This window comes from Ruditapes philippinarum, unplaced genomic scaffold (genome assembly GCF_026571515.1).
Source record: "Ruditapes philippinarum isolate M1 unplaced genomic scaffold, ASM2657151v2 ctg5387_1_1_1_1, whole genome shotgun sequence".
Taxonomy (NCBI): Eukaryota; Metazoa; Mollusca; class Bivalvia; order Venerida; family Veneridae; genus Ruditapes; species Ruditapes philippinarum.
The window spans coordinates 43,192-56,248 of NW_026859465.1; the positions used below are offsets into that span (position 1 = coordinate 43,192).

A 13,057-nucleotide genomic window follows, 5' to 3' on the forward strand; every position below is an offset into this window, starting at 1 on the left:
ATTTCATAGTGTAATGCTATGAGGGGAGAAAGAGTACTTATGGTAGTCGGAGGAAACATGTATTTGGCGTAGGGATAGGCCAGGGGTGCACATGTCTGGTTAACCTATGCGGGGCTTTGGCATATGGCAGTGTTTGGTGGGAGATTAATTGCAACTAGGTGATGATAATTATATCTATAAAACACTATCAGTTTACAGTCCAATCTGCGGTGTTCAATGGATCGCCAATCCAGTTCTTCCTAGAGAGAGAGGGAAGTAATCCCTTTTTACCCATCGTATTGCACGTCTCTGGATCATCTCAACTTTGTTAGTGTACTGTACAGAGACCAAATAGTTGATATATGAAGTAGGTCACTGTACGGCGACCAATGAGAACCTAAATGTACAGAAACCCGGCTGAGACAGGAAGTAACCCCGTCAAAAGGCTATTATGCCATTGAAATGGCATGCCTTTCAAGCCTTCATACCCTCTAATACATCAAAATATTGAAATGTCGGCTAATTTATTTTGGCTGACATACGTGGCACTGGTATAACACACAGGGGAACATTGTTCTTCTCTTTTTTTCTGTAAAGAGGAAGTGGAAAGTGGATACAGATCCATCTTTGCAAAACAAATCAAACAAAACGAAAAAAGGGTAAAAATGATTTGCGAAATAAATTTAGTGGTGTTCATTCTTATGGCCATTGTCATAGAGAAACAGTAACACCGCTTAGAAACCCCCCACCGGAAAATGGCGACTTTCACAAACCCATCTCAACTTCTTCCACTCGGTATATTGTTTTTACATTTGTTATTGTTATTCAATGCATTATATCTATGTTAAATCATTGAAACAAAAAGTAATTTTTTTCATTATTTGCACATTTGAAGGGAGTTTATACTGATTTGATGAGCAAATTGAAATAATTTTAAATAAAAATATTCTGTGTCATGTAGACGCTCATAAACTGATATAGCATGTGCTGATTTCACTTTTTTAGATATCGAACATGACTTTCTAGTATCTACGTCATTGTACCAGTGTCGACGTCGTGGAATGGTTGATACTTTTTAAATTAATATTAAGTTGAAATTTGTATATTATGCGGAAAGACCGAGCAGTGGTTCAGGCCCTGCGATAGTCCTAATTATAAGACCTATCAGTGATTTTTCTCACTTAATTGGGAAGAGGCCTAAGCCTCTTGATTTTGGGAAAAATTATCGCTAAAATTGCTGATTTGGGAAGTAAAAAAGCTGGTTTAAGTTCAGATTTTTGGGAAAACTGCATGATTTTAAAGAAAATTTCAATTGGGAAGAGGCCTTTTTTCGGAGTCTGTTATATAAGTAGGAAAATCACTGCCTATACGTAACCTATTTCATGTTTATCATTCATTAATCTGATATTTTACATTTTTCATTTTCCATGTTACGTTAGGTCTTAACAGATCTTTGCCAAATCATGTAGCAAAAAAATTGACATTAGACATCGATTTACATCTAATGCATTTAAACAATTAAGACAGCGTGTATTTACATTAATTTTGACCTATTTATGAACAAAACTAAAAAATAAATACGTTTTAACAAAATAATTAAACTGTCACATCCGAAGTCATGATTAAATCCTCTCATTTAATTTAATTCCTTGTACAGCCGATATACAAATGGCCGCCATACAGTGCGTGAAATCTGATTGGCTAATTCAAATGCAAGCGTTTAAATGAGTCCAGAAGTTTCTAACGGAATATATTTTCAACGAAATAATTGCCCATGCATCGTCAGTGTGTTCGAATATATTTTTCCGTTCAAAAAATTGGAATCAATCTGTAAAACGCTTTACTTAACCAGTATGGCCGATAGGCAAAATAGATTGATATTTATAGTTTATTTTTAATTGATAATTACATTGTTTGAGAGTTTTTGTTAATGATAGACCATGCAATTGAAAGGACAGAAGATAAGCTTTTGAAAAAAGCTTGAAAGGCAAGTCAACAATAATTTTTTTAATTTTTCAAAATGCTACGTGTTTTACTTTATGAGCAATAACTATCAGACGTCAGGCTTGACCAACATAAAACTATAACTAGCCTGTAACGTCTAATATATTGGACTAGCCCTGCAAGTGCTGAGGCACTCTTAGATAACATGTATGACATGATAAATTAAATTGAAATCACAATAAAATCAATAGAAAATTTATATTTAAAGAAATGGAGAAATATCCTAAGTTAACTGGGCGCCGCCATTTTGAAATCATTTTAAGCTAAATATAGATATCAGAGCTCATTTCTCTTGTAATTTTGTTGTGATAAATAATGCTTACGAGGGATCACTTTGTTTCCAAAATTTTGCCAAATAACAATTCCGGTGTAAGAATGTACAAAATCAGAAAATAAACATGCATTCCATTGATAAGAACTATAGTAAAGGTGATAAATATAAAAGTTACTTTTATATATCCTTTTTGATAAAATAGCGCATTAAAAAACGTAAAAACAAAAACTGTGATAAGAGTTTAACAAAAAAGGCGGACGGGATTTTCCAAACACCGACTCATGCGCAGTGGTCCCTTTTTACGTTTGGAGATTTTCTGAAATATTCCTAGCACTCCGATGATAGGTTGAACACCACCAATTTATTTGTTTCTGTTTGCGGTACAAAATACCTGCATATAATTTAATATTAACGAAGTGCTGGTTTACATGTGCACTGAACATTTTATGCGTCAGTGTTTTTTTCCCCTGCTTTGGGAATGGTGCGGGTACTGGACCGATTGGAGAAAAAAATCGATCAGTTTGACTCAAATTGGGAATTGTACATAACTAAGATGCAAAACATTCATTGGGAATTTTTTTAATCCAGGGAGACATGAAAATTATGCATAATATACACTTTAAAACCATGCATTATTAACTTTAATGATTATTTTTGCTAGTTGAGGTTGAAAAAATAAATGATAATCAATACAATTGTGCATAAATAATGTTTAGGTGTGAAACACTAAAAGTACGAAATGAACTGGGTACGAATACCACTCATGTGATTATACATGTACTTGGTTTTTATCGTATATCACATATCAATGGCATTATTGTTTTTGTTTACCTTTAAAGTTGCCGATTTTTGGATTTTTGAGGAAATTTTCAGTGTAATTTTGGAATTTATCAGTCATGAATAGGGAAATTTGCTTTTTTCCAAGTGTAAGTCAACAGAGACCTGACCGCTTGGTTTTTGTCAGAATTACCAATACAGGCAAATGATAAACCTGTTCTTGGCGTAAAGATTTTTACTTTCCTTAACACTGATGATGAATATAAGTTATTAAGACAAGAAATTAACATTTGAATCTATAGGTCCTCCACCAAAACTGTTTAAATTTTGCCTTTAGTGTCAAAATTTGGGCCACCTCTGGGAACATTGATCAATAACACAAAATGTGTGCCTAAATTGGATGTAAACATAACACAGCCATAAATCTGCAGTTGCTTGTGTCTAACTATGTTCCAAATCTAAAGGAAATTTTATTCTAAATAGAGTTTTAGTTTTCTCAATCCTTCATAAAATGGTCCTCTAACAAATTTTAGCAGCCCAATTTAAAGAGAATAAGTTTTAATTAAAATTTCTAATATATATTTCTTTTTCTGTCACATTTCTATTTAGGGCTGTCATTGAATATCGCGATATTGATATATCATCGATATTCATCATCCGATAAAATATCAATACACACTTTCAAATATCGATACAAGCTAAAAAAAAAAATCTTTATGTTAGTATATGTTTATATACCTCTCAATTTTGCCTAATAAGAGAAGTTGCTTTTTTTCAGTTTTCTAGGCTAACTTCAACTTAAAACTGTTTTCAAATATCAGTGACAAAAATAACAGAAAAAATCACTTTCTGTTAATTTGTAGTATATCTAATGTGTAATACAAGCATACATATCACTATGATCCCAATTTAAAACACACATTTAAATGTTTCTTCTGTTAAAGTCAATATATCGATATATCGTCAATATTTGTCTCTCGATATATCGATACAAAATTGTCCATCAATGACAGCCCTATTTCTATACCACTATAATAATATTATATACAATTACAATTTCAGAGTTGGTTGACAAGTGTATAGGATCAAGAATTCATATAGTTATGAAGAATGATAAAGAAATTGTAGGAGTACTTCTGGGATTTGATGACTATGTCAGTATCCTTTGTTAGTTAAGCTAGAAAGTCAGCTTCTCTCTTTTACCAGTGTTGGTGTGTATATTTTACCCCACCACATATTGAATTCTTGTTCAGAGATTTGCCTTGTGATAACTTTGTTTGAATGAATGATTTGAATATCAAATTTGATCAGTTTACTGGTATAGGTTTGTCCTGCACTATAGCCATCACCATTGATCTATTAGCTAAAGTAAAGTGTGGTAATTTTATAAATAAATTTTTAGTCCCCTACCGGTTTAACCGGAGGGGACTTTAGGTTTACCCTCCGTCCGTCTGTCTGTCAGTCCGTCCGTCTGTCAGTCCGTCCGTCCACAAAACTGGATCCCGCGATAACGCAAAAAGTACTGAAAATATTTTTATGAAACTTGATATATGGATAGATGGCAGTATGGAGATTATGCACGTCTTTTTTTTTTCTTCCTATGTTGAAAATTTTGGTTGCTATGGCAACAAATAGTCTGAAAATATGGCAAATTTAACACATAAACTGGATCCAGTGATAACTCAAAAAGAACTGAAAATATTTTTATGAAACTTGCAATATGGGTAGATGGCAGTCTTGAAATTATGCACATTTTTTCTTTTCTTCCTATGTTGAAAGTTCTGGTTGCTATGGCAACAAATAGCCTGAATTTCAAGATTTCTGATTTAAATTTTTCAGCTTTTTCTCTATAAGTTCTTTATTTCTTAAGGTGTTTACTTCAAACTTTAAATATAAGTTTCTAGTCATCAACCACATCATATGTGACAAGGTTTACAACTCTAGCACAAAAATTATCAGTATTACCTCCCTTGAACTTAAAATTTTAATGAAATAAAATGTTGTCTTTTTTAAATAACTTCTTTATTTCCTAATGTATCTACTTCAAACTTCATATATATGTTTCTTATTATCACTCAACATTTTTGAGAAGGTTAAATACTCTAGTAAGACTATTTCCAGAATTATCTCCCCCTTGAACTTTGTTTTTTTTCGAGAAATTGGTAATTTTCACTCCAACCTCTTCATTCCTTATAGGATTTACTTTAAAATCATATGACAAGGTTGTATAAACATAATTTCCTTACTAGACAGGGAAACTTAACACATTACTGTGATATAGACAAACTTTGAACTCAAAAGATTTAAGTTCATTCATGTCATTCATTCACTGGTAAAATTGAATGGCCAATGGCCCATCAGGCTGGGGTTCTAACCGGTAGGGGACTTATGGATTGCTTGCAATACTATGATAATTGCTTGTTTGATTTTAGTTTTTAAATTTGAAATTTTAAAAATATTGAAATACACAAGTCTACTTGCTAATTTTAATTGAGTGTTAAAATGGCACTGTCTGCATTGCAAAGAAAATATTTCCTGTTGGTTATTTTATATTCTGAACATAATGTAATGTAGAATAATTCTCACAGGAGAAATGTTTTTAACCTTTCTTAAAGTTTCTAAGTTGTATAGGAAAAAACAGCTAATTCTCCTTAACATTTGCTCAGATATGGTATTAGAAGATGTAATTGAATTGTAAGTATAAACTTGTATTCTTTCTTTCAAATAATTTGAACATGTCTATATTGCATTTTATCGTGATGGCATGATACATATCTTACACTTGAAAATATCTTTTAATCGTTAGCTTACTGACACCAACGACGAGTGCAGGTAAAGATCAGCCGGTACATCAGTACCTTTATAAAAATCGCATTGAAGAATTCATGCTTACATGTGTATCTTAGTTTTTCTTGGCTAAAAACTTGGCTTTAATGTATGTTTATTCTGTATTTTGTGTAAGAAGATTTTAGTTAGGAGGACCATTCATTAGTTTCTGTCACTAGATTCTAAAATATAAAATTGTTTCCTATTTCAAACCTTCAAAGTATTCCTGCTCTACCGAAATGCATTTTTTTTTTTTTTTTCAATATTCTTCTTTTGGAATCTGGGGCAGACACTGATAAATTGCACTACAGAGATCACCTCTGTATCTCTATATCTTTAACCTAAAAGTGACATTATACCTTATAGCGAGTTTGAACAGATGAAAGTAAAATTAAGTTTACATTTTGCAATAATTCCTTTCAATGATAGAAATTTCATAGGGCCATATGAGTTATTCAACTTTTATGCAAAACATAAAACAATAAAATTGAAATTGCTATTGAACGCCTCATTTGTGTGTAATGAAGCAATATAAAATACAGTGAGGATAAAGCTGGGGACATAACTTAAAAAATAATCCTCATATTTGCTTTTTTTTATAGTGAAAGTACTCCAGAAGGAAGACGTGTGACAAAATTGGACCAGATATTATTAAATGGAAATAACATTACCATGGTAAGTACATGTATAATTGGAGATAACTTGTTCAAGAAAAAGTGATTTGAATATTATATACATTACTGTGTGAAAAGAACTCCCAATTTCACAAGTGGCTAGGCTAGGAGTGAAAATTTACCAGCTGGTGTTCATTAGTGAAATAAAAATTTATCATGCATGTAAAACAATGCTTCTATGTATTTCATTCTTATTATGTCACATTTTGGGACTGGGGCATTTAAATTTTCCCTTCCATTGTGTTACGGTTAACCTGCTGTCTGTACAAATTAACTGTTGTGCTATGTTAATAGTCTCAGTAATAATTATTTGTAAGATTTCAAATGATGCCCCTTTAGATGTGTTATTAGTTTATACTAATTTATTTTAGTTTGATTGTGTTGGAAGCTATAAGCTTACTGAATCACTCTAGAATCTGTTCCTGGAGCCAACCAGTACTAAGATATCAGTGTAAGGTTTCATGCTCATCGAAACAACGGCTTGCCCCTGAAGGGGTTGAACCAACACAGCCAGCAATCCTTAGATTACCAGTCTGACACTTTAACCACTTGTCCATGCCACCACTTATGTTTTTGTTAATGATACTGAAAATTCATGTTTTTGTTGATGATACTGAAAATTCTTTTCACAACAGGCATGGTTTAAAGTTAAACAATAAGTGTAAAATAGTATGTTCAGCTGTGTTAAATCTAAATAATATTATGATAATAATCACATAAACCACAGTGCAGGAGTGTTATAAAGCTTTTAAATAAAACAATATTAAACTAATGTAATAACAATTTAACATGATATCATTTTTAGCTCGACTATTCGATAAGAATAAGTAGAGCTATTGCAGTCACCCGAGCGTCGGCGTAACCACTTATGTTAAAGTTTTTGTAATAGTTCAAATATTTTCAAAGTCCATTGACATATGGCTTTGAAACTTTGCACACTTGTTCACCATCATGACCCCAACCTGTAGACAGGAGGAGGTAACTCTATCAAGCATTTTGACAGAATTATGCCCCTTTTTCGACTTAGAATTTACGTTAAAGTTTTTGTAATAGTTCAAATATTTTCAAAGTCCATTGACATATGGCTTTGAAACTTTGCACACTTGTTCACCATCATGACCCCAACCTGTAGACAGGAGGAGGTAACTCTATCAAGCATTTTGACAGAATTATGCCCCTTTTTCGACTTAGAATTTACGTTAAAGTTTTTGTAATAGTTCAAATATTTTCAAAGTCCATTGACATATGGCTTTGAAACTTTGCACACTTGTTCAACATCATTACCCCAACCTGTAGACAGCAGGAGGTAACTCTATTAAGCATTTTGACAGAATTATGCCCCTTTTTCGACTTAGAATTTACGTTAAAGTTTTTGTAATAGTTCAAATATTTTCAAAGTCTATTGACATATGGCTTTGAAACTTTGCACGCTTGTTCAACATCATGACCCCAACCTGTAAACAGGAGGAGGTAACTCTATCAAGCATTTTGACAGAATTATGCCCCTTTTTTGACTTAGAATTTACGTTAAAGTTTTTGTAATAGTTCAAATATTTTCAAAGTCCATTGACATATGGCTTTGAAACTTTGCACACTTGTTCACCATCATGACCCCAACCTGTAAACAGGAGGAGGTAACTGTATCAGGCATTTTTTTTACTATCAAGCACTAAGAATAGTCGAGCATGCTGTCCTACCGACAGCTCTTGTTGTCATATACAAACATAGTGGTAGTGTACTAATGTAAGCATTACACTGTGTGGCGTAATATGAATTTATCCGACTTTGGACATGTTTAATAAATTAAGTATTTAATCTACACTCATTCAATATCATCTATGTAAATGAAATGAAATCAAACTGTTATCCTCTATTGATCATAATGTCTATTATATTTCACATTAATGTGCTGTATTCAAAACTCCTGTGGAATTTGTTCAAAATTTAACATGCTGTTGATGAAGTGAATCTTGTTTGGACAATGATGCCCAATAATGTATCAGCATAAAGCTGACCTCTGAGATTTTGTGTGCCTAGGTGAGCAGGTAAAGAAACGGTGAAGAAAGAAATCATAAAATTTGGAAATATTTGTATGTGTATTATGCTTTCAGTTAGTACCAGGTGGGGAAGGACCTGAAGTGTGACCTATGTTTGATAATTGTATGTGCGCTGGATGGAGAGATGCAACAATAGTGAAGAACAAGCACTGTGAAGAAATGGAGAAAATAATTTTGAACATTAAAACAAAAACATGTGGGAAACACTTTTTTTTTATGTATTTCATTATATTTTGTCAAGCCTACTTTGGGATGGAAATTACAGAGAGATGTAAGCTATTGTGTATGTTACTATGTTACGATCTTTTATGTTAACAAAAGAATAAGATTGACACTCAGTAAAGAAAACTTTTGTGAACTCTTGAGCAGAAGGATTACTTGACTTTAACAGTGCTTGTGTGTTTATATATAACTAGGTACAATCTAAATCATTGTTTGCAAGTAGTCTCAAAATACTAATATTGTTCTTTTTTATTATAGTGTTTTTTTTTATTATAAAAAAGTAGTAATAATCTTTGGATGTTATTTGATTTATCCTGCTGCTGTCTAGTTTAATCATGATTTTAGATTATTTAAATGGTTTCATTCTGACTTTTTTCCTGATAAAACAATGTTTATAATGTAGTTTTGCAGCTAACTATGTGACGTCATCATAGGCTAACCATGTGACATAATCAAAGAAACTTTACATTCTTTGCTTAGTACTGGTTGGTTTCAGGAACGGGTTTGAGAGCGTTTCAATAAGCTAACGGCTTCCAACACAAACTAAAATAAATTTATATAAACTGACTCTCTTTTAATCTGCTAAAAAAAGCTCATTTAAATACAAAACCTAGCAAATCTGTTAGTAAGTTTGTGATACATGTATGTTTAGAAGAATTACAAGTATTAAAGAGTGCTAATATTGAAGTGTTATGTTTATTACTTCAGGTCCACGACTCTCTGTGGGATCTTTCAGAATTACCCCAAAGTTTGTCTTGATATCCTTGCTAGGCCTCCTTTCTATATCATTATCCCCACTAAAGGCAAATGGATATAGATCTGGCATTAATCGTCAGACGTTTGTCCTTTTGCTCTCATAGGAGAGTATATTTTACTTGTGAGGACATCAAATGTTCAGGGTCAATCTGTGGTAATAGTCACAACTTGTGTGGTGTATCACACAATTCACTCCAAAATACAAATACTAGATGGAGAGTTAAAACCTACACATAGATAACATCAACAAATAATATCTTTAAAGAAATATTCTGAGTAAGAAAGCTATCCAGCTAGTTCACAAAAAGCTTCTGGTTGTACAATGGTTTCACCTTGTACCTGAAATTGTTCAAGGAGGGGCACCTGAAGTCTTCTCCAGCAGTCAAACTTAAACAACACATATTTTATAGGTTGCACAATATTGTGGACTTCCTAGTTCTAGAGAGGCCTTTAATACACCTTAAATTCTTTATCGTGTATAAGAAATTGCATTATAAAAACTGCCAACTTGAGAGTCACAGTAGTGAAATGCAAGTCAATCACAGTCAGAAATCTTGGCTAGCCGAAATCTTAACCACTCAGCCATGCTTCTTTGATTATTAACTTTTTGAAGAAGTTGTTGTGACATGATTCATATTAATGCCTTGTCTCATTTAATGTTTTTGTGCCCCAACTATCGGGATGGGGGGATTTAAATTTACCTTTGTCTGTCCATGTGTGTTCTCGTCTAATAGTGCTTGTGCTGTTGAAATCTTAATGAGCATGCCAAGTTGTGCACCTGGGATTTCGCTTGTAAATTAATTCTGTTTTGTCAGAGTTAGTAAAAATTAGAAATCGACCTAGAATAAAGCAACTTTACAGGAATGTTGATCAACATTTGAGAAGTGCACCTCGATTTTTCCAATTTGGAAAGAGTTATTAACCGGACTAAGTATAAATTTGCATGTTTCAATTTGTTCATGCATAGCTCAAAAAGTATTTGACCTGAAACTATACAAGAATGTTGGTCACATGTTTTGCACCAGAGGGTTTGCTTGTGGATTTATATCAGTATTTGTTATTGCCATTGACTAAGTAAAAGATTTAAATTTTCAACTTGTGTCAGGTGTAGCCCAAAAGTTATTTGACCTAGAGTCAGCAGATTGACAAATGGTGGAGTGTGGGGGCACCTGTGTCCTATAGACACATTTCTACTAAATCTCCAAGAGATAATGTGCAGACTAGACACTTCACATGGTCTACCTTAAAAATTCAAGATTACAATTAAAGGTTAAAGCAATTGAAACACTGTAGGGTCAAATTTCTGTTGAATTGCTGAAGGTATAGGTGATATGCTCATTCGGGAAGATAACATGAACAAGAGCCATGTTGACAAGATCATTTCCATTGAAGTTTATAGGAAATGTAAGTTGATGGTTAAAGTGATTATAGAAAACCACCTGAACCTACTACAAGTTAGCTGTCTGACATGAGAGAATGTTAACAGTGCATTACTGCATGGCAGTCAGTGGCTGTAACCTGATTTGGCCGTGGTGACTTCTTGGGAGTTCAATTACTTGATGGCATGGGTTATAGCAAAACACCATTATAAGAATGGTACAACTATGACAATCAGTATCATGGCAATAGACTAACTACAGAATTAAGAATATTTTGTGTTTTTCCCAGCTAACCCATAGGTACACAAAAAAACTTTAACAGGTATAACTTCAGAAATAAGTGCATCAGGTTGACTCAACTATTGTGATGGGTAGTGCATTGTGAAAAAATGACAGTAAAAGTTTGAACGGATGGATTAGCTGCTGAAAAATACATTTCCTGAGTTTCAGATAACATCTATATTTTAAGGGTTGATTGGTTTGGGGTAAACACGATAATAGTTACAATAACTGGAGTGGAAAATATTGAGACAAATACAAGGTAAAACAATTCTCTCACATTTTTATTATAATTATGTCACATCTCCCCTATTAACTATTCACTAAACTTTAGTTCACATGTTAAAGCTGTAAAATCATAACAGAATAAAATGACAGAGAACAATTATACAAACATATGAATCATAAATACAAAATACACAAAATAGTCACTATATCCCCATACTTCTGAGGCAGATCAATACAAAACTTTACTATGAATTGTATAATATAATTATGTACTGGTATACTTCAGATAGTAGAGGTTTATTGATTATATAAAATATATTCACTGTTAACAGAATAGATTACATTTTGTAAAGCATACACTGTTGACAAAAATAAAAACTTTTTTTTTTTCAAAATCTGCTAAAGATCTAATAGCCAGTTGTTTTTTTTTTTAATGAAACTGGTAAAAATTTAGAGAACAATATATGTTGTTCAAGCAAAGACACTAAATAAGTCTTATGCTATATAAATATGTGCTTTGAGTAGTCTCAAAATGTTTTATCATGGTACATAGATAAGAATAACTCTTGTACATGTACAATTTTTTACCTTTGTTTTCAAGCCTGACATGAAACAGATATTTAGATAATTGGTATACATGTGGAGATACAACATTCAACATAATTAAAACAATTCTTTTGTTCTAATACAAAGCAACTACTTTCAAGATGTGACACATGTTTGATTCTTTTTCAAAGAAAATCCATGAGAACATTTTTTTTGTATTGATTTCTTATTTTATCAGAAATGTAAATGAAAAGCACAGAATGACTAAATTTATGTTCAAGTTTTTTTCCTTGTTCTAATTTGCATAGATCTATCTAAAATGTGCATTACCTGTTAGTTTGTTTGTTGACATCTCTCTATCAAGTATACTGTATAATCTAAAACTGGACACCAAAAATTGACTATCTACACAGATGCTACATTAACAAAGTCATTAGTTTTAATAAAAAATTGGCCTAGCATAAAAGCCTTCTTTATCAAAGCATTAAATAACACAGTTACGTTACCATGAATTACTTCCCTTTAAAAAAAGATCATGCATGGAAAAATATACCAAAAATAACTTACTTACTATTTAATTATAATATCATATCTTTACTCATATACTGCTACACTAAGTCTGCAAGATAATGTGCTTTCAATAAAAAATAAAGCTTAAGCACCAACAATATGTATGGGAATGGGAAATACATATAATATCCAACATAATATGCCATTTACTGGAGTACACAGGCTAAAATAGAATTCAGTGGTATATGCTATTATACACACAAATGCATAATTCAGAATAGTAGCATGTGCTCTGAATAAAACAGGCAAAAAAACCTATACTGTTGTATGTGATTTTCATGATTATTTCAGTATTTGAACCCATATAAAATGTATTTTTTTCCAACTAGTTTTTAATAGAACAGCTTGTACACTATTATTTTTTTCAGATTTTAATACAATGTTATTCTCAAAATGATTTACAAATGCATGAATTTTGAAATAAAGTACATATTTAAAACAGCACATTTTGCATCTTTAACTTCCTTAGGTTTTTTTAGTGTAGAA

At 32.2% G+C, this 13,057-nt stretch overlaps 1 protein-coding gene across 1 annotated transcript; it reads left to right on the forward strand.

Moving 5' to 3' along the window:
• The first annotated feature begins 640 nt into the window (after positions 1-640).
• Positions 641-9,496, forward strand: LOC132756608 (U6 snRNA-associated Sm-like protein LSm5). The gene is made up of 5 exons (XM_060747721.1): positions 641-774; positions 4,097-4,192; positions 5,701-5,728; positions 6,463-6,535; positions 8,646-9,496. The coding sequence occupies exons 1-5, from the start codon at positions 735-737 to the stop codon at positions 8,676-8,678; spliced, it is 270 nt and encodes an 89-aa protein (XP_060603704.1). The 5' UTR covers positions 641-734; the 3' UTR covers positions 8,679-9,496.
• The last annotated feature ends 3,561 nt before the right edge of the window (positions 9,497-13,057 follow it).

What these genes read in the sequence shown, in the direction of transcription:
- LOC132756608 (XM_060747721.1), top strand. Translation starts at nt 735, where the DNA reads ATGGCGACTTTCACAAACCCATCTCAACTTCTTCCACTCG. An exon ending in ATCTCAACTTCTTCCACTCG is followed by an intron (nt 775 to 4,096) that starts GTATATTGTTTT and finishes TTACAATTTCAG; the next exon opens with AGTTGGTTGACAAGTGTATA. An exon ending in ATGGAAATAACATTACCATG is followed by an intron (nt 6,536 to 8,645) that starts GTAAGTACATGT and finishes TTATGCTTTCAG; the next exon opens with TTAGTACCAGGTGGGGAAGG.